The following is a 24,674-nucleotide window of genomic DNA, read 5'->3' as shown; positions in this document are numbered from 1 at the left end:
TATAAGATACACATTAGTTTTAGAGGAGGAAATTTATTTATTTATTTATTTATTTGTTTAAATTTCTATACCGCCCTTCTCCAATGTAGGACTCAGGGCGGTGAACAGCCAAAGTAAAAACAAGACATACATACAAAACATACAAAATCTAAAATCTGTTTAAAATAATTAAATAATTTTGGCCGTAATTAAAACATTTCAATTTAAAATCCGTTTAAAATTTGACTCAAGCCAGCCCAGCTAGTTGAAATAAATGGGTTTTTAGGGCCCGACGAAAAATCCGGAGGTCTGTTATTGTACGTAGCTCTGGGGGGAGGTTGTTCCAGAGGGTGGGCGCCGCCACAGAGAAGGCTCTCCCCCTGGGGGTCGCCAGCCGACATTGTCTGGCGGACGGCACCCTGAGGAGGCCCACTCTGTGGGAGCGTACTGGCCGGTGGGAGGCTATTGGTGGCAGAAGGCGGTCTCGTAAGTACCCCGGCCCTAAGCCATGGAGCGCTTTAAAGGTGGTCACCAACACCTTGAAGCGCACCCGGAAGACCACCGGGAGCCAGTGCAGCTCGCGCAGGAGAGGTGTCACGTGGGAGCGCCTCGTCGCCCCCAAAATCCCCCGCGCGGCCGCGTTCTGGACCAGCTGGAGCCTCCGGGTGCACCCCAGGGGGAGCCCCATGTAGAGATCGTTGCAGTAGTCCAGGCGGGAAGTGACGAGTGCCTGAGTGACTGTGCGTAGGGAGTCCCGATCTAGAAAGGGGCGCAACTGGCGTATCAGGCGGACCTGATAAAAAGCCCCCCTGGCCACGGCCGCCAAATGAACTTCTAACGACAGCCGTGCGTCCAGGAGGACGCCCAAGTTACGAGCCCTCTCCGTGGGGGCGAGTGATTCGCCCCCAATAGCCAAGAAAACAAGAAAAAAAAAATCTGCCTCTGCCTCCCAGCATTTATCCAATATTCATCTAGTTAGCATCCTTAAAACAAACAGCCTGGTCAACTTCAGCACGTTATCGCAGACCCAGCACGTGGCTTGTCAGGGCTCCACTCCGTTGTGCCCACTATCGGTCAACTGAGCTGAGTTGCTGCTGCCGCCAAGGAACACTGGAGCCTTCGCTGCCGAGCGGCTGATTGGTGGTTGGATCGGCCTCCCATAATACCACCAATCAGCTGTTCTAGGTGACAGGGATTGCCACCGCCTATCACTACCGTTCACTGCTGCCACCCATTCGCTGCTGCCCGATTGCCGCCATCACCCATTTGCTGCCAATTGGCAGCAAACAGGCGGTGATAGGCAGTGGCAGCGATCCCTGCCACCTAGAGCAGCTGATCGGCAGTATTCCAGGAGGCCGATCCAACCGCCAATTTGATCTGACTTGTTGCTTTTTCAAGTTTTTTTTTGGAAGGAACTAGAATATTTAGAAATTGTATATTATGTGGAAAAAATAACAATCATAGAACTGAACTGCATACTTCTGATTTTGCTACAAATTAATACTCATCCATTATATAAACATTTTGATCTGCTATTTAACATTTCTTTCAGATATCCAGTAGCTGAAAATTAAGTAGGCACTTCATTTTAATTCTTTTTTCCCCTTTAGAAAAGTTATAATTAAAAATTAAACATTTTTTAATTTGAAAATACAGATATTTTATGCATTTTGCTTATAATCAGGAAAAAGCTTTGAGAGCAAAAAGAAAATAGACTTAAAAGAATTTTAGTGACCTCATAATTACGTAGAGACATTATGTTGTTTATGATGTCAGCTGAAGCAAGGAGATTGGATATGCCAATAATGTAATAAGTAGCTTTGCAGATTCTATCCACGTTCTAATGTTTTCGCTCAAACAATAGCAGGGGCATAATCTGCACAAATTCAAATTTAATAATTTTTTTGTCCGTTTCTTCTTTTGATATTGAGGAAGCAGCAAATTTGAGGATCTTTTGCTTAATATTGTGTCTGTTAAAGTGAGCAATAACTGCCTTAGTAGAGTAGCACAATGAAGAATATGCGGGAGGCTCAAAAATCATATGGGCAACATCAAATCAAATTATTAAAAACGATGAATTGTTCAGATTATATATAGAAATATCATAATTGAGGAGCTATGGAGGATGATGCAAACTACCAAGGATATCCTGATTTTTATATAATGAAAAATTCTGATCATCCTAATCAGGAATTGATCTCTTCATTCTCCAGCCCTTCTTTGGGAAGCTCTAATACTCATAATCCTTTGGTCAGAAGAAACATACCTGATAGTTATCAGGGAAGCTTGCTTCCTAGCTTTTCCTTTTCTTTGCCTCCTGTGAAAGAAAATAATTTAAAGAAGATTAATTTCCCACCAAGTACAACAGATGTAGGTTGTACTAAAACTCCTCAAGATTTACTAAACCTTGTGAATGCTGTTCGACAAATGGTAAGCTTGTTCTAAAATCAGTATACTATATATATATATATATATATATATATATATATATATATATATATATATATTATTTATACATCTTTCTTTAGTAAACATAAAAACTCAATATCTACATGGACAGTGTGTTGTCTGAGTACAGTTAGTTTTGAAAAATAATAATAATATACATATAATTGAAAATAATCACATAGTAATATAATATTAGCTTATTCATATTAGTAAACTTTCATTATATAGTTAATCATTCTCTTAAACTTTTAAGGTTCTTATGTCTGTTTCTGTTAACTAACCATTGGTAAAACAAGTCCCATGTTAAAAAGTATTCTGTTTCTTCCTTCTTTATTTTGAGTGTTAGTCTATCCATCTCTGCACAGTCTATTTTTTTATTACACTTTCATCTGTAGGTATCTCTTCATTTTTCCATTGTTGTGCAAAAACAATTCTCGCTGCTGTTAAAACATGTAAAATTAAATATTATTCCCTTTATTATATTTTTCTGGTAGAATACCCAACAAAAATATTTCTGACTTTAAATCTATGTGTTATTTTACTATTTTTTCCAACCATGTGTGTATTTTTGTCCAGTATTTTTTTGCCTTTGGGCATGTCCACCACATGTGATAGTACTTAGCAAACATATCCTTAAGCATCTTTGCCAATCTTGCTGGTGGAAAATGTCACCTATAAAATATTTTATATAGATTTTCCTTATAGGAAATTCTTTGTTAAATCATTGTTAATTTATAATTTTTATCCCACAGTTTCTGCCATTTATCTAACTCTATAGTATGCCCAAAGTTTTTGGCCCACACTATCATTGTTTCTTTCACTTGTTCTTCTTCCATTTTAATGCTCAATAGATAGCTATACATTTTTTAAATTAGTTTTTCATCTGCCCCTAGTAGTATCTGATCTAATGCTGTTGGTTCTTTATAAAAACCATACATTTTTACATCTTTCTCATACCTTGATTATATTTGCACGTGCAACCACCATGCTTGATCAATCCTTTGATTTTTCAATTCTTGCTTCCTTTTCCATTCAAAATGTCTTTATATCTTGTAATTTTTTCCAGGTTAACAACATTCGAATGTATTAGTGCCTCCATCGTGGAGAGCCAGACTAGTATTTTCATATAATGTTTTTCTTTGATTTTCCCCCATACTAACAGCAAAGCATTTCTAACATAATGTCTTTAGAAATATCTATGTATTTTGTTTTTCCCATAGCATAGAAAGGCATGCCACCCCAGTTGAAGATCATGTCCCTCCAAAATTAATAATCTTTTATGCCTCAAATTTATCAATTTTTTCACCCATGTAAGTACAGAGACCTGGTAATATAGCTCCCAATCTGGCAACCCAAAACCCCCTTTGTTTTTAGAGTCTTGTGGCATTTTCAATCTTATTCTTGCTCTTTTCCCTTCCCAAATATATTTTAACATTTTTTTTCTAGTGTTATCGGAATTGTTTGGAACAAAAATAATAATCTCGGCAAGATACTCATTTTTATTGTAGCTATTCTTCCTACCATTGATAATTGCAAGTTTTTCCACTTCTCCAGATCTAGTTTAATCCATTGCAATAGCTTAGTATAATTATTTTCTTTAATAGTTAATTGAATTCCTAAGTAATTTACTTTCTTAACTATCTGAATATCTGTCTTCTTCATCAGTTCTTTTTTGTTTGTTTGTTTATCTGTAAAACAATTTCACTAGTATCTTGGTTTTCTCTTTATTTATTTTCAATCCTGCAACTTCACCATATTCTTCTATTTTTTTTTATTAATTTGGGTCCAATTTCTTGTGGTTCTTCTAAAATCAATACCAGGTCATCTGCAAACGCCTGTAGTTTTTATTTTATTTTTTTTTTATTTCCATGCCTTTTATTTCTGAATCTTGCCTAATATTTCTGTTTAACACTTCCAATGTTAATATAAATAGTAGAGGGGAAAAGGGCATCCTTGTCTTGTGCCTTTCCTTATATTAAAATTCTCTGTCATGTCCCCATAAACCATCAGCTTTGCAGTTTGTTTAGAATATATTGCCTTAATCATATTAGTAAATTTTTCACCAAAGTTCATATATTTTAATTGTAGTGACATAAATTGCCAATTGACATTGTCAAATACTTTCTGTGCATCTAAAAAGATCAACACTACACATTGATAGAAATAGATTCAGAAACGGAGTTAGTTAAAGATTGTATGATAAAATGGGCACAAAATATTGAGGAGCCAATAATGATGGAAACATGGGAAAAAATATGGGTTAGAAATGTAAAATTTACACAAGCCCAAAACTTGAGAGAAAATTTTTACAAAGTGTTTTATAGATGGCATCTAGATCCTAAAAAGTTAGCTTGTATGTATCCAAGCTTGCAATCCAAGTGTTGGAGATGTGAGTGTGATGATGCCACGTATTATCATATATGGTGGACATGCAAAAAAATCAAAGCATTTTGGATAAAAATATGGTGGATTATGCAAAATATTCTTAAAAAGAAGATAAAGTTTACTCCACAGCTGTTCTTGCTGGATATAATTACAGATTGTATGGTTATAGAGACTAATTTGATTTTAAATTTAATAACCGCAGCAAGACTTTTGGTGGTGCAGTATTGGAAGAAGGAAGATTTGCCTACTATTAAAGAATGGACACTAAAAGTAGTGAACTTAGCAGAGATGGCCAAAATTTCAGCGTATTTGAAGGACCATTCATATGAAAGATATATTTTGGAATGGAGAAGATGGATTGACTATATTCAAAACAAATATAGGATTAAAAAGTTTCAAATAGTTTATGAATGAATAAAGAGACTTTAGAAAGTATTAAAATTTAGTCATGTAAAAGGGGAGTTAAAAGTACAAGAGGGAGATAGGAGTCTATAGATAATTAGCATATGTTAATATATGATTGTTAAATGCTATACCCTGTATTTTGCTCTGGGAAGTCGGGGGGGGGGAGGGTTGGGGAGGGAGGGGGGAGGTAGGATGGGAAAACATTTGTAAAAAATTTTAAAAATTTTTAATAAAAAAATAAATAAAAAGATCAACGCCATTTGTTTTTCAGAATGTACATAATACTCCAACATATTCAAAATAATTCTCATATTGTTTTTAAGTAAAGGTATTTTAAGTATTGTTTTAAGTAAAAATCCATTCTGGTCTGAGTGTATAAATTCATTCAAGAATCTTTTTAGTCTCTCTGCTATTATTGAGGAATATATTTTATAGTCTGCATTTAGTAATGATATTGGCCTATAATTTTTTATCTGCGTTAAATCTGAATCTTACTTTAGTGTTAAAGTGATGTTTGCTTTCATCCAAGTATTTAGTATCTTGGCTTCTAACAATAAGTATACAATATTTTCATTTCTTTGGTGAATTATTCAGTAGAATAAATACTTTCAGAAAAGAATCTCACAAGGCTGTGTTTTTTCATTTAAATGCTACATAAATTGAAACTAATATTTTATTTCAGAAAATGTAATATTAGTCCTTATCAATTACTCAATTACTTAGTTTTACCCAAATTTTTAACATGAATCAATTACTTGATGGTTAAGAAAACTGTTCATAATGAACCTGTATAGAATAGCACCAGGTCTAAAGTGATTAGAGAAATTCAAATCCATATATTTTATTCAGCTGTAGATAATTACTAACATATTGCTGCCAAAATGACTTTTTAGTAACAGTGTTTCTAATGTTCCTAGTAATTACTTTACATATGTTTAACTATTAGTATCTATTTAACACATATTGTATTCTCTGATACACTACAACTTCTATTCGTTATAGTTGTGGCTGTATACACAGGCACAATCTGTCAGATCATAACAAACTGGTCAGTTTGTTACTTTACTACAAGGCTGATATTTTATAGGTTGAAGAAGAACGTAATGAAACACAGAGACAACTTTGTCAAGAACAAAATGCCAGAGCCATACAAGAAGATATTTTAAATACCCACTTCTGGAGGCAGAAGGAATTGGAAGAAGAATCAAAAAAAGTAGCAACTAAACACTCAGAGGTATCCGCTTTGACAAATATTTTAAATATATAAAACTATTTTCAGTTTCATTGGCTACAAATCAAAGTTCTGGTCATTACCTGTAAAGCACTTGTGGTTTAGCTACTAGATATTATATTGGATGGAATTATCTCTCTCTCTCAATTTCAACCCATCCTGTTTGTATGTCCAGAGAAGAGATGCTAAGGATTGTCATTCTATGTGAGGGGAAGGGGTTGGAGGCCTTCGAAGTGCCTGTTCCATGCTCTGGAACACCTTGCTGCTTGAAGTATGTCATCTTTCCAATTTATTGGCTGTTATGAAGGCTCAGAGAAATTTTTTCACCACAAAATGTATGGCCCCTAAAGGAGATGGGACTGTATTATTGATAGGTTCTATTTAATTGATAATTATTTAGGAATTTTGCCCTTATATTTATATATTTGTATGCATGTATGGGAGAGAGGAAATGGTAAACTATCTTCAATATATTAAGTAAGTAAGGACATACTTTTATAAACCAGTAATTAAATCTTAAACTATGATGTAGATTTAAAACCTGTGATTCAGGAAGAATCAGTATTAATAACTAAGTACTGTTTATACATTTGTTTATACATAAGATCTTCCTTTACATTTTTTTGACGATGTATTTATTTTAGAGAACAATATTTGTAAGAAAAGTATTTTTTATTCAGAGAGCAGCTGTTCATTTTATGGCCTCATTAGATAGAAGAAGTGGCTGAATTTGTTCAGTTTTGCAACACAAGCTGAGTCAAGTTTGGTGAATCTTTGGGTGGGAGATTCTCAGGAAATATTAACAATAGACTAGATTAGCGAATTATAAAACATCTTTGTAGACAACAGTGGCAAATATTTTTTCAAATTATTGCAAGGATAATTCATGGATGACACCATGAATTTATTTGGAGTCAAGTGACTCAAAGGAGACGTTTTCTTACCTTAGAGTCCATTTTAGTCATTTTTCAATTTTAAAAAATATTTATCCTCATCCTCGACTTTTGACCATGGTTGAGACAGGAATTTGCATCATTAAGTGGTACGGTTGTAAATGCGACTGCTTTTTTTTAGCAGCAGCAATCCAGCAGTCCTGATTGCTGTCATTAACTGAACGTCTGTTCGTTAGATGAGTCAACTGCCTGCCGGCTTTCTACAATCAAGTCAGTGGGGAAGCCAGCAGAAAGTTGGAAGCCCCAGGAACTGCCAAGAGGAGGATAGAGTGAGGAAGTACATGGGAATGTTGGACCTAAGAGCCATTTGGATTTTCAGCACTGAATTGAAAGGTTTCTGAAACCTCTCAATTCTGGAGCTTAAAATTTTCCAATGGCTGAAAATCCTGCTTCTATTGGCATAGAGGATTTTCAGCCCCTAAGCAGAAAGGCAAGACTATTAGGACTGAAAATCCTTCATGCCAAAATCCAAGCAAGATTTTCAGCCAGAAAGCAGAAAGATTTTAGAAGCCTTTTCGCTCTGTGGCTGAAAATCCTACTTGGATTTCTGCATGATTTTTTTCAACCAGCCCCGAGAGATTAGAAAGAGTTGTCCCAGCAGATGGTGGTGGTTTACAACTTTCCCTGCCAACTTCCTCTGTGAACAGGTTGTGAAGTACTCAGATTACAATCACATAGGGCACTGTGATGGCCATAAATTCAGTCATGGGTTATAAGACTTTCGTTTACCACCAGGATAACATCAACCCATTGCTGAATGAGTGGTCATAAATTGTGAATTAACTATATTTAAAACTTTGTGAGCATAATCTGCAAGGAACACATTTTACATAAACATTAAAGAAAAAGGCACAGTATGGAATTTGTTTCTTATTTTTGTTAGTTCAATTCTCTCTCAAGTTCTATAGACAGACTATAAGGTGGGTGGCTATAGAAGTGTGGTTTATAAATAAACTTAATAAATGTGATTTCTAATTAAATTTTGGTTAAGAAATTGAGAGGGTTTTTTAAGTTGCTATAAACCTTTTCTCTTTAAATGATCTCTATGGTAGACTAAGCTTGATTAAAATTAAGAAAATTTGAAAGGCGCATACTATTTTGAAAAGAAAATACATAGTTGTCATATTATCACACATCTGTTATGCTCTATTAGAATGAAAAGTAATTATTGTTCAGACAAAAGCTACCAGATTTTTGTTCTCAGTGTGTTTGATGAATGATTGGAAAGCCACAATCAGGATGCACGTGTAGCAACACCTTCCACATGGTCTCTCTTAGGAACTCATGAGAGACGTAATGTGTCCATTTCTGAAGTAATGTTTAGATATTCTGAGTGTTATCTGTTGATTGATTGATCTCCTAGAATGTAGCTTACATCTCTGGATTTTATGAATTTATTTATTTGTTATTCTTCTGCTTATTAAATATTCAGATCATTGATAATCATGACCATGAAAAAGAATTATTACACAGAAATCAAATACTCCAAGATGAACTTGCTGTATTAAAATTAGAACTTGATCACATCAGGATTCAGCATCAGGAGTATGAAAGCAAATATTTGGAAGAAAATGAAAGTTTGAAAGAAAAAAATGAAGAACTTAAAAAAGAACTGAAACTAAATGAAGACGCTTTGACTCAAACAGTTTTTCAATACAATGGACAAATAAATGTATCAAAAACTGAGGTTGCAATGGTAGCATCCAAATTGGAACATTTCAAGGAAAATAAAGAAAGGTTGGAAATAGAACTTGATTCACTACGTTCTCGTTTGAGTTCTGCTCTTCAGGAACTTGATCGTTGTCAGGTATCAAAAAGTGATCTTGAACGATTGCTTCAGCGAGAGAGGGATGAATGGCTCCGCTTAAAAGACAAATTAAATCACGATGTATGTACTGTACGAGAAACAAACAGTGTCTTGTCTCAACAGTTAGGGAAAGCTGAAAGTAAAGCTAATAGTCTAGAAAATGAACTTCACCATGCAACCCACAGTCTCCGGGAAAAGAACTTGCTGTTAGATAGTATTCAAAGAGATCTAAACCAGTCACAATGCCAACTGAAAGAACTTGAAAATGCACAACAAGTTGCAAAGGATCAAATAAGCAAATATGTAATAAAACAGGAATCTATGCAAGAACGTCTAGCACAGGTCCAAAGTGAAAATCTCTTACTTCGACAACAGCTTGAAGATTTTCAGAACAAGGGCATTATCAAAGAAAAAGCAGTGACTGATGTTCAAGATAAATTCAGTGATATTTTTAATAAGCTCAGAGCTGATACTGAAAAGCAAGTTCAGATGATGGAAGAGAGAAATAAAGAATTAATCACAAAATGTAATAATTTAAAGGACCAAGTCATTAAATATGAATCTGAGAAAATAGACAGAGAGGTAAGTATGATTTATGTTCTGTCAGTTCCATCAATGTAATCATTTTTCAGGATACAGATTTGTAAACTAAGCTTAATTTTCCCTTGGAGACACTATATTAATTGAATATGGTAATGAGGGACTTTATAAGGAAGTGAAATATTGCTGTTTTACAGCACAACTATTAGATGGTATATGTACAATTAAGCACACTTCAAAGTTATTAAATAATTTTGCATTCCTTCTGCTAGTAAATTGTTCATTGCTTCGGTTGATATTGGTCAGGAAAGAAAACTACTTGCGTATGGTATATATGAACATAGAGACATATACATAAATGCATAAACTCCTATAAATATATGTCATTGAACATTTTTACCTATTATAAATATTACTTAGATAAATTAAAATGCAACCATTTCAGTCTATTTTGTATGAATTATTTCATTAAAAATCTTTTTAGAGTACAATAAGGCAATTGCAGCAAGAACTTGCAGATTCCCTCAAAAAGCAATCCATGACAGAAGCTTCATTGGAAGTTTCAACACGTTATCGTATTGACTTGGAGGAGGATAAACAGCAATTTCTGAAGGAAATAGAAAGGATGAAATGTAAGGTATGCTTGTAACAGTTTATTAAATGCTTTATATCTTCTACTATGGGAGCAGAAGAGATGACATCCAACACTTTCTGATGTATTAGTGTTTGAAATAGTTTTGCCATGGTTCTCTTCCTACATTGAGAATACCTTCCAGAAAGTTGAATATCATTCAGCTCTCTGGCACTTATACTGTGGGATGCATAAAGGTTATGGTGTCCTCCAGGCTACTCAACCTCTGTATGTAATCGGTGCATTAATTATTATCAAAGATTATAGGTGCCTATAATCTGGGTGCCTTCTCTATGCAGATAACATTCAGGTTTCTTCTTTCCGTCATCAAGGATGCTGAGTTTATTGAGTTGCTGCTTGGGCTAGATTGAAGACATTCTGGTTGGAGGAAATCTCAGCAAATGGGGAGGGACTTTTCCTGTTTTGTTCTTCCTTCAAAGGATCAGTTGTAGATCTGCTCTTTGACAAAAAGTCCCTATTTGGCATTTGTTCATGATGTTTCATAGTATGTGAAACAAAATATCTTGCTTCTATTATATATCAACTAGTTAATTCCTAGTAAAATTACTGCAATGTGCTCTTTATAGAGATGTTTTTGAAGGAGATTTAGAAACTTCAGGAGTCTAGGATGAGGTGACTAGGCTGTGGTAGGGTATATCATAGCAGGAGCACATTGCACCTATTTTTTGGCTAAGCTACATTCAAATTCTCAAATTTTACAGTTGCAAGATTCAGAAGTACAGACTATCCAGTGTGAAAGATCTACTCATGAATTAAGACATGCTTTGGATATTAAGGAACGTGAAGCAAATGCGGCATCTCAGAAACTACAGGATCTTCTGGTAGCATCATCAGGAACAAATAATGCTATAAAACAATTAGAAGAGCACATACAGAGGTAAAATATGCTGAAATTTAAATGTACTAAATTATGAGAATTGATAAAAAAAATATTCTGCAATTTATACTTCCATATGTTATAGAATCATTGAAACATATAAAAAGGAAGAAATATAGTTGCATTGTATCCTGTTTTGAGACTATATGTTTTTCTTTTAAGACTTGAAATAGAAAATGCCAGATTGGAAGCTACAACAAACCAGCAAAGTAATAGAATTGAGATACTTCAAAAAGACCTACAGGATAGTGTTTCTGTAAGTCAGCCGTAATATTTTTGGGAAATAAGATTTCATATTTAATTCCTTTATTGTTTTTTATAATTTTTAAAATGTAATATTTCAGACAGCTATTATAGCATACTGAATTAGTTTCCTTCATTTTCAGAAGTCATAAATAAAATAATTGAAATTATTGAAATCATGAATGTAACAATAGTAAGGAATCTAAAAAACAAAATAGATTTTTAGAGAATTTCTGAAGACTGAAGACTTTTGCAACTTGCATAATGACTCTTGATTTCTTTTGTGGTGATCTAGGTTCATAATCGTCTTGAGGAATTGATAACCAGTTTACAGACAGCAAAAATCAATCTAGAGGAACAACTAAACCACCAGGTATTCTGCTTATTTTCATAAAAATGATACGATCAGCAATATTTTCGAGACAAGGATAATTCACATATAAGATCATCAACACATTTCACTTGTAGATCATTCCCTTTGATTTCTGTTAATCTTTATATATTGCACAAGAAAGAATCATAGCTATCAGGCAGTTTAAGAGAACTCCACTGGCTGTGCAGTTTGGGTGTCTCGTGGACATAAAGTATAGCCAGTTTTATTCACAAATACAGGGAACTAAAGTAAATTGAAAGAAGATTCTTACAGTAATAATGTGTGAATGAGTGCAGGAAACAAAAGTTAGTGATATTTGGACTCTTGAGAGCTTTGGTGCTCTTGCTTTTTTTTAAAATAGATTAACAGTATTGGAGTGGACCTTGTAGGTTATCTAGTCCAACCACCCGGCCAAGCATTTTTGTATAAGGACATTGCAGAATAAAGGGAGAATAAAGGTGTCCATATAGTTAATTATCAATTATTTCTGAGAGAATGATATAGCTAATGTAGCATATTCAGAACTGAATGTAATCATATATGGAAGAAAACAGCCAATCAGTGTTATTTTATTATTGTTTTAATTGTGATTATTAATTAAATATTCTTCTTAGAGTCACTTTACTATTTGAAACTCTTAAAAATCTCTTTTAGGACTTGAGAGTTTTTAAATTACATTCTTGTAAACTTGTAAATTACATTTTTTTTTTGTTTTGAAAGCAAGTCTTAAAGTGGAAAATCAGTGACGTGAAACATAGTTTCTTAATAGTTTTATTTTGTATTCACTAAAACTTATTAGCCTTGGAAAATTGAGATGAAAATTCTCTTTTCAGTTGATACTATCTTTGAAGTTTTTATGGGTATGTCCATATAAATTTTTGTGGCATTAAAATAGTTTGTCATTGCCTTCTTTCAGCATGTTTTCCAATTTCATATTCTAGCCTATACAGTATAGATAGTCCTTGAATTATGATTGCAATTTAGGTTGGAATTTTGGGTGTAACTCTTTTAACATTTTTCATTTTTTACTTTATTATATAAAATACAAAGAAGAAAAGAAAATAGGAAATTAAGAGAGGGAACGGGGAAAGGGGTGTGTGAGATACAAGGGGGAAGAGAAAAAGAAAGAAAAGGGGACATTGATTTCCAACTCTTCCTGGCACAGTACAAAATAAACACACTCCAACTTCATCTTTTTGCTTTTAAACATTAATATATAACAAGCCATTTCTATAACACCAAATCTTTCTAATCAACAAAACCAAAGTCAGAGTTTCTTTTTTTTTTTTCTTCACAAACACAAATTCCAGAAGTGATATCCAAATAAGAACATAATTTCCTCTTTAAATAGTCAATTTAACCATTCCTGCTTTATCTTCCTTTCTATGGAAATAATGTGTATTTCTATTTGCACCTAGTAATCTTTGTGAATTGTCACCATTTTCATTTATAGAATTTATTGTATTCTGTCAAATTCTTTGGCCTTACTGAAAAAAAAGGGGGGGGCTTTTCTTTCATCCCTTTTTTTTCTTCAAAGTACTAAACTTTTTAAAAACAAAAAACCCCACTTTTTTAAAAATCAAAACTTTCTAATACATCTTTTTCTTTGACTTCCTAACATACAAGCTTTGAAGTTCAGTATTGGATTTAGCTCCCTCCCTCCAAACTACCCTTATAGAATATATTTTTTCTTTTATAAACATCCTTTTTAACATAGAGTTTTTCTTTAAACTGGTACATCATTTTCTTTAACTTTCTCTTAATACAGGTACTCTCAAATACATTTTCAATAGCTTTGCCTAGTTACTTAAGCATTTTATTTATATATGTATATGTATGTATGTATGTATGTATATGTGTGTATATATATATGCATATGTATGTATGTATGTATGTAAAAAAATACATTTTCAAATTTTGGGTCAGACCTTTCAGCTGTACATATCAGACAGAGAAACCTGATTTCAGTTAATTCATTAAGTTTAAGTCACTCCTTCCAGCTTATCTTCATGGAGTAAATCTTTTTCTTCTCTGGAAGTATCAAAGACTTGTACTCCTTTCTTTTTCTCCAATCTCAAAGTATCTCTAATACTTTGCACCACCAACTTGGCTTCCTCTTTTAGTCAGAATCAGAAGATTTTAGCCATCCACAGGTAAGAAGATCAAGCTACCAGTTACTACAATAGTAAACTAAAATCACCACTTTCAATCTTTATCTTTCTGTCAGCTTTTTTTTCCCCTCAGCACACTTCCTTATTTGGCTTGCGTTAGCAGCCTTCTTCCTTGTTCTTTGAGACAAAAAGAGATCCCTAAAATATCGTGGATCTTCAAAAAATAGCAGGCTGTTGCTAGAAAGAGCCTCTTTTAAATTGGCTTAAGATAGAATAATAATTGTTGAAGGTGATTAAGAAGAGGTAGGCTTAACTTACTGTCCGTTTGAAAGGTGAATTTCAAAATGACGGCTTCTTCAACCCCGAAACAGATTGCAGCTTTTGGCATGTAGATAGCTTTGGAGTTCAACTTCAGAAACTGTTTGCTGGCTTACAGCTGTATTGAAGGGTTGTGAGGGGAAGTTCTTCAACACACCCTGGCTGGGTGGGTCATAAAAGCTGATGGGATATCAGTCCCTTCAGTTAGAAGGAAATCCATTGAAGATCTCTCCCCAGGTGTATGTTCAGTTAGCTATGTTCCCTGGAAGTGAATTTTGGGTGTAAGTCTTGATGGTCATAAGTCAAGGCACCATGTGCCCAGACCCAATTTTACAATCATTTTTATGGCAGCCATTAAGCAAATCATTGAGTCATTAAGCAAGCCATGCATTTGGAAGTCGAAATCAATTGTACTGTACAAAAACTTGCAAAAGATATCACAAATCATTGGACCATAAAACACCCATTTGGATGTGAGAGGGATCTGGCTGCAATATCTGTCACCCCATTGATTACCAGGGTTGATTTGGCTGATCTGTCTGGATAGTCGAGTATCGTCTTCCTCCCTCATTGCTCCATGTGCACCCCTCCCAAGCTTGGTAGAAGAAGACAACCATCCCAGATAGAACAAGTATACCGATCTTTGTCAAAGTTATATAATAGCTGCACTTCCCTAGAACCTCCAGACAAGCACTCATTCTGAGACTGTCATAACTCTGAATGGTCATTAAACAACCAGTCATAAATATAGGACTACCTGTAATTCAGGGATTTTTTTTGCGACCTCCCATTCCAAACACTAATCAGGTCTGATCCTATTTAGTTGATGGTCAAACAAATAAAAATATAAGTGGAAATTTGGTATTATTATTGATAATTTGCCAAAATGTATTCACTTTGAGAGCTATTGGTGTTCTGAAACTAATTATGACTAATGGAATATTTTGCAATATAATTGTTACTATTAGATATAAATATTTCAGCTGTAAAAACAATAATGTGAATAAAAAGATCATAAATATTTGAGAAAGTATTTTGTTTTTATCATTACTAGACTGTAGCATAGCCAAATGAAACATTTCAAGCAGCGTGAATTGCTGCAAGATCCAATCGGGGTTGGTCACCGGGACCAGAGGGTTAGTGTTCCAAGCTTCAGATTTATGCTAGAGCCCAACCTCAGGGAATTTTTCTCTACTGGAATGTGTACTTTGGGCTATTCTATGCATCATATTTATGTGTTGCCTTCCTATTGGTTGATTGGTGTGTGAGTAGCTGACGATTGGCTGTTGCTTTCTTGTGCAGCCACGGTGTTCTAGTTCATGTAGGACAGGTTCTGCAATGAGTCCTGATATTGGGGATCCCCTGGGTGTCCTTTTTATTTGCTCATACATTTCCCTTTTGAATATGAAGAAATATGTTGGCAGTACTGGAGTAGTTCATGATTTGTGTCCTGGTTACATTGTTCTGATCTGTGTTGTACTCTTCTAGTTTTTTTATCTTTTACTTTGTATGCTAAGTGAGAGATGTAAATAGGGACACTATGTCAAAGGAGGAGACCATGATCTCCTCAGGAGTCACATTTAAGGCTTGTAGTTTTGTCAAAAAGTGTGAATTGCTTTCTAATGGCTTTAGATGGCAGTTGGTACTGGATAAAGTTTAATTCTAGGCAGGGTTTAATGTTAATTATGCTCAAACACAGCCTTATATTGTGCTATGGACACATTTTATAAAATCATATATAACCTATATGATTATTTATATTTACAGAAATGTAACAGTAATATATGTGGAGATACAAAAGAAGGAGACTTTATGACATGATACTTATTTTATTATTTTAATGAAAATCTTTGATTCTGTGGATGTCTTTGAATAGGCATGCGTGCTTAAAGTGTGGATTTTCTTAAGAGCCTATTGTATCTTTGCTTAATACTGTTCTCTTCTGAGAATAAGAATGTACTTCATAAATGATGCTATCATTTATGCAGCCATTGATATGTCAAATTAGCAATAAAGATGTAAAGAAAATATGAATAATAGCATTTGAAATGGATTTCAAACACGGACTAAACAGCTGTGGGTGTGAATCCTGCTTTTGTATTAGAAATATAACAAATTTTAGGAAAGAAAGAATACCAACCCAGTCTCCTTTTAAAGAGTCTGACTGTGTTTTGAGCAAGATGGCTATAACCTTGTCTCCCAGAGCTGTAAATCCAACAGTCTGGAGCATTTGTGGATAACCTTAAGTCTTCTGCTTGTCTGGAAAAGAATTACAGAGGCAGTATACTTGTTGGCTCTTCATTTACCATGGTCATTGGCGCTGTCTTCAATCTGCCATTTCCACACAGAAATCTGATCTTTGTCATCTGAATTAAATTCGGTATCTACATAAAGGTTTCTTGGCTATTTCAAGGGCTCCTTTATAATGATTTTTATTCAGAAGCAATTCAATTTCTCCTCAGGTCCAGAAGGAAAATATGCTTTCAGTAACTGCACAAGATGCTCAGAATTTGTGGGAAGAAGAACTGAAATTAAAATCAAAACTTGGGATTCGCCTTTCTGAGCTTGATAAGGAAAAGACAGAACTAATATCTCAGGTAGGTTCAGTATCAACAATTCATTGTGTTATAAATGATGAAGAAACAATTGGTATTATGGTTGAGGTATCAGACTCAGACTAGGGAGAGCAAGTTTAAGTCTACATTCAGCCATGGGAAACTCACTGAGTCTTGGTGCTTTAGACCAGTCACTAAGTCACTCAGTTCAAACTACCTCACAAGGAAAATTGAAGAAATAAAGCATTCATATGAGCTCCTGGAATCAATAAACAATCAATAAGCCTTAAATATCTTGGATTCAGAATTCGTTAAGGATTTCATTATGTATGAGATCAGAACCAGAAGTTATTTGGATGAGAGAAGCAGTCGTAACTGATTCAGATGTGGAACATCATGCTGTAAGTCTTTTGTCTCATAGATTTTATAGTGGGCATGGATTTTAATGGCGCAGATGAGGGTTTTTTAATGTTTTTATATTATCTGCTTATCCTGCCTAATTGATCTAACTGATAGATTCACAATGCTTTTAGGAAGCAGTATTTTTAAATCCTGCTAGCTATTTAAATAATAAATTTGTACTAAGAATTTTGAAAGATCATAAATAAATAAAACAATATTTCATAAGGTTCAGATAAATACAGTAGAAAAACTATTTTTACTTCGGTAGGAACTGAAAAAAGTTGAGTAAAGTTCTTTTTACCCGTTATCCTTTGTGAGTTCTCCCAAAGACAAAGATGCTAACAAAGCAAAGAAAAAAATAATATAGGGGCTTTTGAGCTAGACTCCTTTAAATTCTTAACTTTAAATCAAATAAAGAAAATAAATAAATAAAGGTCTAGATGCCTGAATTTTGCAAAACTTTGGCAACAGGAAGGGCATCTAGCCATTAAAACACTCTACTAGCTCCATTCAGTTGCCCAGACTCCACCCCGCAAGGGATTATGGGGTCGTGAAAAGAAGATGATGATGATGCCTGAATTTTGCAGTTTTGAACCAGAATGATGAAATCTACATATTTGATAAAATATTATAATTTGTGAATTTTATAAATAAGTGTAAAAGAAATTGCTGGACTTGAGACAGATGTCTAAGTGCCTCTGACATAACATATTTCAATAAGCTGACCAAGTCATTGTGCAACTGCAGCTTGCAAAAGAAGGTCACAAAATTATTTAGGACAAGAGCTAGATGAAGCAAAAATAAAACTAAGACCTGTTTCAATTCTCAAGATACCTGTAGTTCCTAAAACTTTGTGATTGCAACAATCTTTAGTAATTTGATCTCAAGGGTTACTGATTGACAATGAAAGAGATTTCAATCCTTTTTGACATGGTTTGGCATGCTGTTAGCCTTCACAGATAAGTGTGGTTCAAAAATTTAATTGAAAAGCTTATGAAAACCCAAAACTTTGTTCCAAATTACCTTATTTTTTCATAGTACATGCTTCAGCTTCTTAGCAGAAAGTTTTACCAACACTGGAACTTTCTCAGAGATTGCTGCTGCACTATAGCATCAGGATGCTCATTTAAAATCTGGGCAGAGTAGCAGGGTTTTAATAAAACTGTAATTTTGAAAATTATGGAAATAAATATGTATGCCAAGAAATAAAATATATTTCAATATAGTCATTTTATTTCACAAAGCTCAAAGTGAAAGTGGAATACCATCACAGATTTATCTGTGCATTAAAATGTATGCTGTTTAAAATGTTGTCAAGTCTGGAAATTATGTTCTTATTCTTTTAGTTTGAGAATGAAAAGAAAAAAGTAAAGAAGGTACTAGAATTAAAGCGATCAGTGGAAATGCGACTAGATCAAGAAATGAAAAGGAACAGTGAATTACAAAAAGAATATCATGGGTAACTTTTTATTGTAAAGATGCTTTCTGTGTATAGAATTTTTATTTTAAATATTTAACATTGCTATAATGAAATAATCTTACGTATAAAAGCTAATATCCCTGTTTCTGTGACCTGTTTTTCCTGCATGTTATGCACTACCTCTTGATTTATAATATAGGTGCAAGTAGTCTTTGTACTATAACCATTTGTTTAACAACTGTTCAAAGTTACAAAGGACCTGAAAGCAGTGACTAATTACCAGTTCTTGCATTTTCAGCTTTGGCAATGCTCCTGGGCTTATGATAAACTTGAGTGCTTGGCAACCAGCATGCATTTACAGTACTTGCAGTGTCCATGGGTTATGTGACCACAATTTATGATCTTCCCACGGGACTTCTGAAAAGCAAATTAAATGGGTGAATTTGTTTAAAGACCATAGTAAAACAGTTGTAAAACTGGACACAACTCACTTAAAGGCTGCATCACTTAGTGACGGTTCCAGTCCCAATTGTGGTCATCAAGAACTACTCATTGTCCTCACTTAACAGCCACAATTGAGCCCAGTCATTAAGCGGTGCAATACATGACCTGACTTGATTTTACAATGGTCATAAAGTGAGTCACTATGTTAGTTAAGTGAATCATGTTTGTTAAGCAAATCCATTCCCCCAAATAGTTTTTTCTTTTTTTTTGATGGAAAGCAGCAAAAAACATTGCAAATAATGGTCACATGACCATGGTATGCTACAGGTGGTTGTAAATATGATAGGGGGTCAAATACCCAAAATGTGATCATGTGACTGCAATGGGGTGTGCCAATCATAACTTTGAGGAGGGGTGATAAGTAACTTTTGGGGACTTTTTTGAAACTTCGACTGGTTGTTAAGCAAGGAGCAACAAATGCATGGTGTTAAAAAAGAAATGAAGACATACTGAATTATACATTAATAAAATTAAAATCCCCAAAGGAATTAACTACAATGGAAATAATAGCAGTTTTGCTGCAAAATAGATGAAAGAATATAACATTACAGTTGATAGAAACATGAAGATAACATTGTATGCTTTAGCAGTGCAAACTATTATGTGAATTATTAATTAATTCATGCATCTATAGTATCAGAAAAACAATGTTAAATTGAAATTTTGGTCATTTTAAAATTGCTATTTGTAGAGTAATGAACAAGTTCTAAGAAATAGCAAATCATTATTTTTCAAATTCTTTCCACTCATTCAGCCTGGTAGAATTGTGCAGCAAAAATAACATCTATAGTATACTTTAAACAATTGCAGTAATTATTTTTTTTTTTTTTTTGCAGTATAAAAAAAGTTCTAAAAATAACCAAAAAGAAGTTAAAAGGTTATGAGAGTGGAGAAAGTTCATCTCAAATCAGCTTACATGGAGAAATAAAGAATAAATATTCGGAAATCGACAATGAAGTTGGAAAATTAAGAAAAAGGGTATGTATCAGCTATTACTTTAATTTATTTAAATTTCACTTTTCCATGATAACACTTACATGGTCCTTGTACTAGTGAACGATAAGCGCCAAGCCCAATTCAGAGTACTACTCATCATCTATAAATAAAACAGTACAGTGGGAAACTGGGTTATTTGACTTTCCTCTTTAAATTGCTTCTTTTGTGAAATGCTGTTTAGGTTTGGACCTGGGAGCAGTCTCTTTCCATGGGAGTCTCAAGACTTTTGAACAACTGGTTCCCTTTCTTGTTGGCCTTCATAATGAAACAAATCTTTCATTTAAGTGGGTAATGGTGATTTGGGCTGCCTTTTTTAGACTTTCATTCGATGCGCAATTGGCTGCTTTATATAATGTTTAAAATTATAAAAACTATAAAAGTACCCAGAAACCTGAGATAGGGGTATTTATTTTTCTTGACTGTATACCGCCTTGAGTCCTACGGGAGAAAGGCGGTATAGAAATATAAATTATTATTATTATTATTATTATTATTATTATTATTATTATTATTATTATTTATCTGTATATTTTGTGCCTTTGAATCAGTGTTGACTCCTGTTTGTACAAGTCTCTGCACTTTTATATTAGTTTCCCATTTCAATTTTTTTTATTGTTTTAAATCATTTGAACATAGAATATATTGACTAAAACTTAATATAAAATTTATTAAATTTATATGCTGCTTGAGTCACCTTATTGGTGAGGGGAGGAGACATATGAATTTAATAAATAAAGTATTAGTTAAAATGTTTTTGGTCCACTTAGCTGTTACCTCTCTAATGGACCTAATGGAGCCTGCCCATTAGGTTCATAAGTCAAAAAATTTACCAAATGTATCAGACCAATTTTACAAATTTTTAAAATTAAATTCATTAATTGAATCAAATGGCTTGTTAAATAAATGAAGATCTGACTTACTTCCAGCCTGCCACCAATCAGCTGTTTCTGCCTCCACTGATCAGCTGTTTCCGGTACTGCCGAAGGAGGAACTAAATTGCCTCCAAGCAGCTCCGTTTCAAGTTTACAAAAAAACCCATTTGCTGAAGCATCTTCAGACAGCTGCCCAGAATTGGGGTGGGGCAGTAATTTACAGAACTTTCCACTGCAGTTGCTTAAAAAAAACACGACCTGCCTCTTAGCTTAACAGTCTCTAGCCAGCGGGAGATGGAGGAGGGGTTTTACAGAACTCCGCTTGCAATAGTAACAGAGATGGAAGGGACCTTGAGGTCATCTAGTCCAACCTACTGCTCTCACAAGAGTATTTCTGATAAATGCCTTATCCAGTCTCTTCTTAAAAGCCTCCAGTGATGGGGCACCCACAACTTCTGGAGGCAATTTAGATTTAAAACCTCTTTTAAAAAAAAAACCACTGTCCTAATCAGCACAAGCCTCTAGGCAAAATCTGAAAACTCATATAAGTAGCTTGCAAATTTGAAAATCAGCAGTTTAATAATAATAATAATAATAATAATAATAATAATAATAATAATAATAATAATAATAATAATAATAATTTTATTTCTATACCACCCTTCTCCCGAAGGACTCAGGGCGGTATACAGCCTAATTAAAAACAGAATAAACATCAATTTAAAATAATTTAAAAATATTAAATAAATTTGGCTTAATTTAAAACCCCAAAAATTTAAAACATCCAATTTAAAATTATATTGCTAACCCAGCCTGGCGGAACAATAGGGTCTTGAGTGCGCAGCGAAATATCCGGAGGTCAGAAATCTTACGAATTTCCGGGGGCAGTTCATTCCACAGGGCTGGGGCTCCCACAGAGAAGGCCCTCCCCCTGGGTGTCGCCAGCCGACATAACTTGGCCGATGGCACCCTGAGGAGACACTCTCTGTGGGAGCGGACTGGCCTGTAGGAGGCTATTGGTGGCAGAAGACGGTCTCGAAGGTACCCGGGTCCTATGCCATGGAGCGCTTTAAAGGTGGTAACCAACACCTTGAATCGCACCCGGAAGACCACTGGGAGCCAGTGCAGCTCGCGCAGGAGGGGTTTAGAGAAGAGATACAGCACACAACATTATAGAATGCTTTGTGTAGATATTTCTACAAGCAGTTTTAAAGCAAATGCAAACAAACTATCTTTACAAAGAACTGTACTTACAAACAATACTGTAGTTTGCAAAGTAGAGTACAGTACTTAAAAAGAAGCAGAGCAGTTTTTGTTACTACAGAGTAACAAAAAAGAATATTTTAAAATACTTACAGAAGCAATTCTAGCACTACAGTACAGTTCTCAAGCCCAGGCAGCAGCGGACCTTCCGTGCAGCATCAAAAAAACAAAAACCTGGGGGCTGGGCGGACTGCAAAGACACGGGATCTTGTTTGGCCATGTGACCAAGGACAAAAAAAAAAAAACCTGCCGGCTTTCAGAAATTGAGTTGTAAGCCCGAATAGGCCAGGCAAGACACAGAGTTAAAAATGGTGTCTGTTGCAGCTGTGACTGAATCCAAGTCACATGGCTACAGAGGCCTGTTTTTGATCGCAGTTTTGAATTTCTGAATACATTCGTTCTGGTGAAAATTCACTGAAGGAACCCTCGTATCTGGGGGATTACCTATATTTTGAAAAGCTGGTAGTCTTTTTCTTTAAGTGTTACTTGCTTGTTCAGGTTGATGAACTTTCTCGCCATTTGGAGGTTGAGTCAACAAGAAGTACCCAACTGGAATCTACCAATTGTGAACTACGTGAACAATTAGCATCTATGAAGTTATTCCATAAGAATCATGAAAAATTAGAAAAAAGCAAATTGCAACTAGAAGAAGAGGTAGCTAACCTCAAACGCCAAGTACAGGGTAACTTAATAGATCTCAGCCAAGTGGAACAATACAAAAGAGAGATCGAAGAACGAGCTAAACAAGAGATAAGACAAAAATTGGAAGAAGTCAATTTCTTTTTGCAGGTAACTTACTTACTTATTTCCGATCTTTATTATTTTTATTTTATCACTAATTCAAGACAGAAAACATATGCTATTCCTTCTTCCTCCTATTTTTCCCACAATCACAAATCTGTGAGGAGGTTTGGGCTGAGAGAGAATCACTGGCCCAAAATCACCCAGCTGGTTTTTACACATCTAAGACAGGATTATAATTCACAGTCCCCTGGGTTCTAGCTTGGTGCCTTAGTCATTAGACCAAACTGGCTCCTTTAAATAATTGACAAATATTAATTGTAAATTATTTTGTTGACAAAATTGCTTAACATTTTGATTTCATCAGGTTGCTACATTCAGATTATGAGAATATATATAACAACTGAGAATATATTCTCAGTTAATTGTATAATTAAGATTTGGGTGTACAGCAAGGACTTTTCTTCTAAATTATACATTTTGTGAATTAGACACAGGCTGCTTCTCAAGAAACTTTGGAACAGATAAGAGCTACTAGTAATGCTTCTTTGAGAAATCAATTGGAGAACAGAATTAAAGAATTAGAATCAGAGTTGGCCAAATTTAAAAACAGCCATCAAGATAGCATATTACAAAAAGAATCTACACATACAGAATTGGAAAGATATAAAGGATTGTATTCAGAAGAACTAAAAATACGGAAATCTTTGGGGAGCAAATTGGATAGGTAAGTAAAATATGTTTCAATTCTTGTAAAGTTGTATTTTTTCTTATTTATTTCAGATTGGATAATGTCAATATGAAAAGAAAATTTTAGTTTTGTAATCTCACTATGATAGCCGATACCTGGTTACTGCAAAATATTCTGTTCAATCGTTTGAAAGATACAACATGTATTTATTTAGTAAATCTGTATGCCATCCATCTTACTACTAAGCAATTCTGGATGGCTTACAATACCATAAATAACAGAATAAAACAACTATAACATTGGACATTAAAAATAAAATATTAAAACTAATATTAACATAGAATAAATAATATTAAATATAATATTTAATTTAATATTTAATAACATTTACTATATACTATGCTCTCTCTCTCTTTTCATATATATATATATATATATATATATATATATACATACACATACATACATACATATATATACATATATATACTATACCACATTTACTATAAAGCAGAAAATATTTCTTCAGATTAGTTAAATACATTAGGAAAATAACCTTTCTGTTTATACTTCTGTTTGTAATCTGAGAATATAGTTCTGCAAATAAAGTTCTTTTTGAAATATATGATGAAGACTTAAATATTCAGGGGTTTAGCTTGTAGAAATATAAAAGAAAATGGAAGTGGGATATTGGCTAAATAAGTCCCTAATATTTTATCATTGTTCAAATAGATTTTACCCTCATACTTGGTTAGGCCTGGGAGATGCACTCTGTCAGGCTTCTATCTTTCAGATGTAGTGTTTTCTCCAAAACAAGGGTGATTCTTTTAGACTCCTGTCAGCTTCGAGAGAGAAGGGGTTGATAGAATTGGAGAGAAGGTATTTTATCTAATCCTAATTAATGTATG

General features: G+C 34.1%; 1 protein-coding gene across 17 annotated transcripts in view; it reads left to right on the top strand.

The window, feature by feature from the left end:
- Positions 1 to 24,674, top strand: part of ANKRD26 (ankyrin repeat domain 26) — a 93,234-nt gene that overhangs the window by 45,926 nt on the left and 22,634 nt on the right. For all 17 annotated transcript variants that reach the window (XR_015728998.1, XR_015728995.1, XR_015728996.1 and 14 more), the window contains 11 exons: positions 6,305 to 6,451; positions 8,834 to 9,790; positions 10,233 to 10,385; positions 11,102 to 11,277; positions 11,440 to 11,533; positions 11,816 to 11,893; positions 16,785 to 16,919; positions 18,626 to 18,738; positions 20,040 to 20,181; positions 22,833 to 23,123; positions 23,567 to 23,802. Coding sequence is in view for 10 of the 17 variants with exons in the window: in XM_087874187.1 (XP_087730313.1) it covers positions 6,305 to 6,451; positions 8,834 to 9,790; positions 10,233 to 10,385; positions 11,102 to 11,277; positions 11,440 to 11,533; positions 11,816 to 11,893; positions 16,785 to 16,919; positions 18,626 to 18,738; positions 20,040 to 20,181; positions 22,833 to 23,123; positions 23,567 to 23,802 (2,522 nt within the window). In the remaining 7 variants the exon portion in view is untranslated. The remainder of the gene's footprint in view (positions 1 to 6,304; positions 6,452 to 8,833; positions 9,791 to 10,232; positions 10,386 to 11,101; positions 11,278 to 11,439; positions 11,534 to 11,815; positions 11,894 to 16,784; positions 16,920 to 18,625; positions 18,739 to 20,039; positions 20,182 to 22,832; positions 23,124 to 23,566; positions 23,803 to 24,674) is intronic.

This window comes from Pantherophis guttatus, chromosome 7, assembly GCF_059756535.1.
Source record: "Pantherophis guttatus breed Tessera chromosome 7, ASM5975653v1, whole genome shotgun sequence".
NCBI classification, from domain to species: Eukaryota; Metazoa; Chordata; class Lepidosauria; order Squamata; family Colubridae; genus Pantherophis; species Pantherophis guttatus.
The sequence above is the reverse complement of the archived record's forward strand: the minus strand, read 5'-3'. Positions and strand labels throughout refer to the sequence as shown.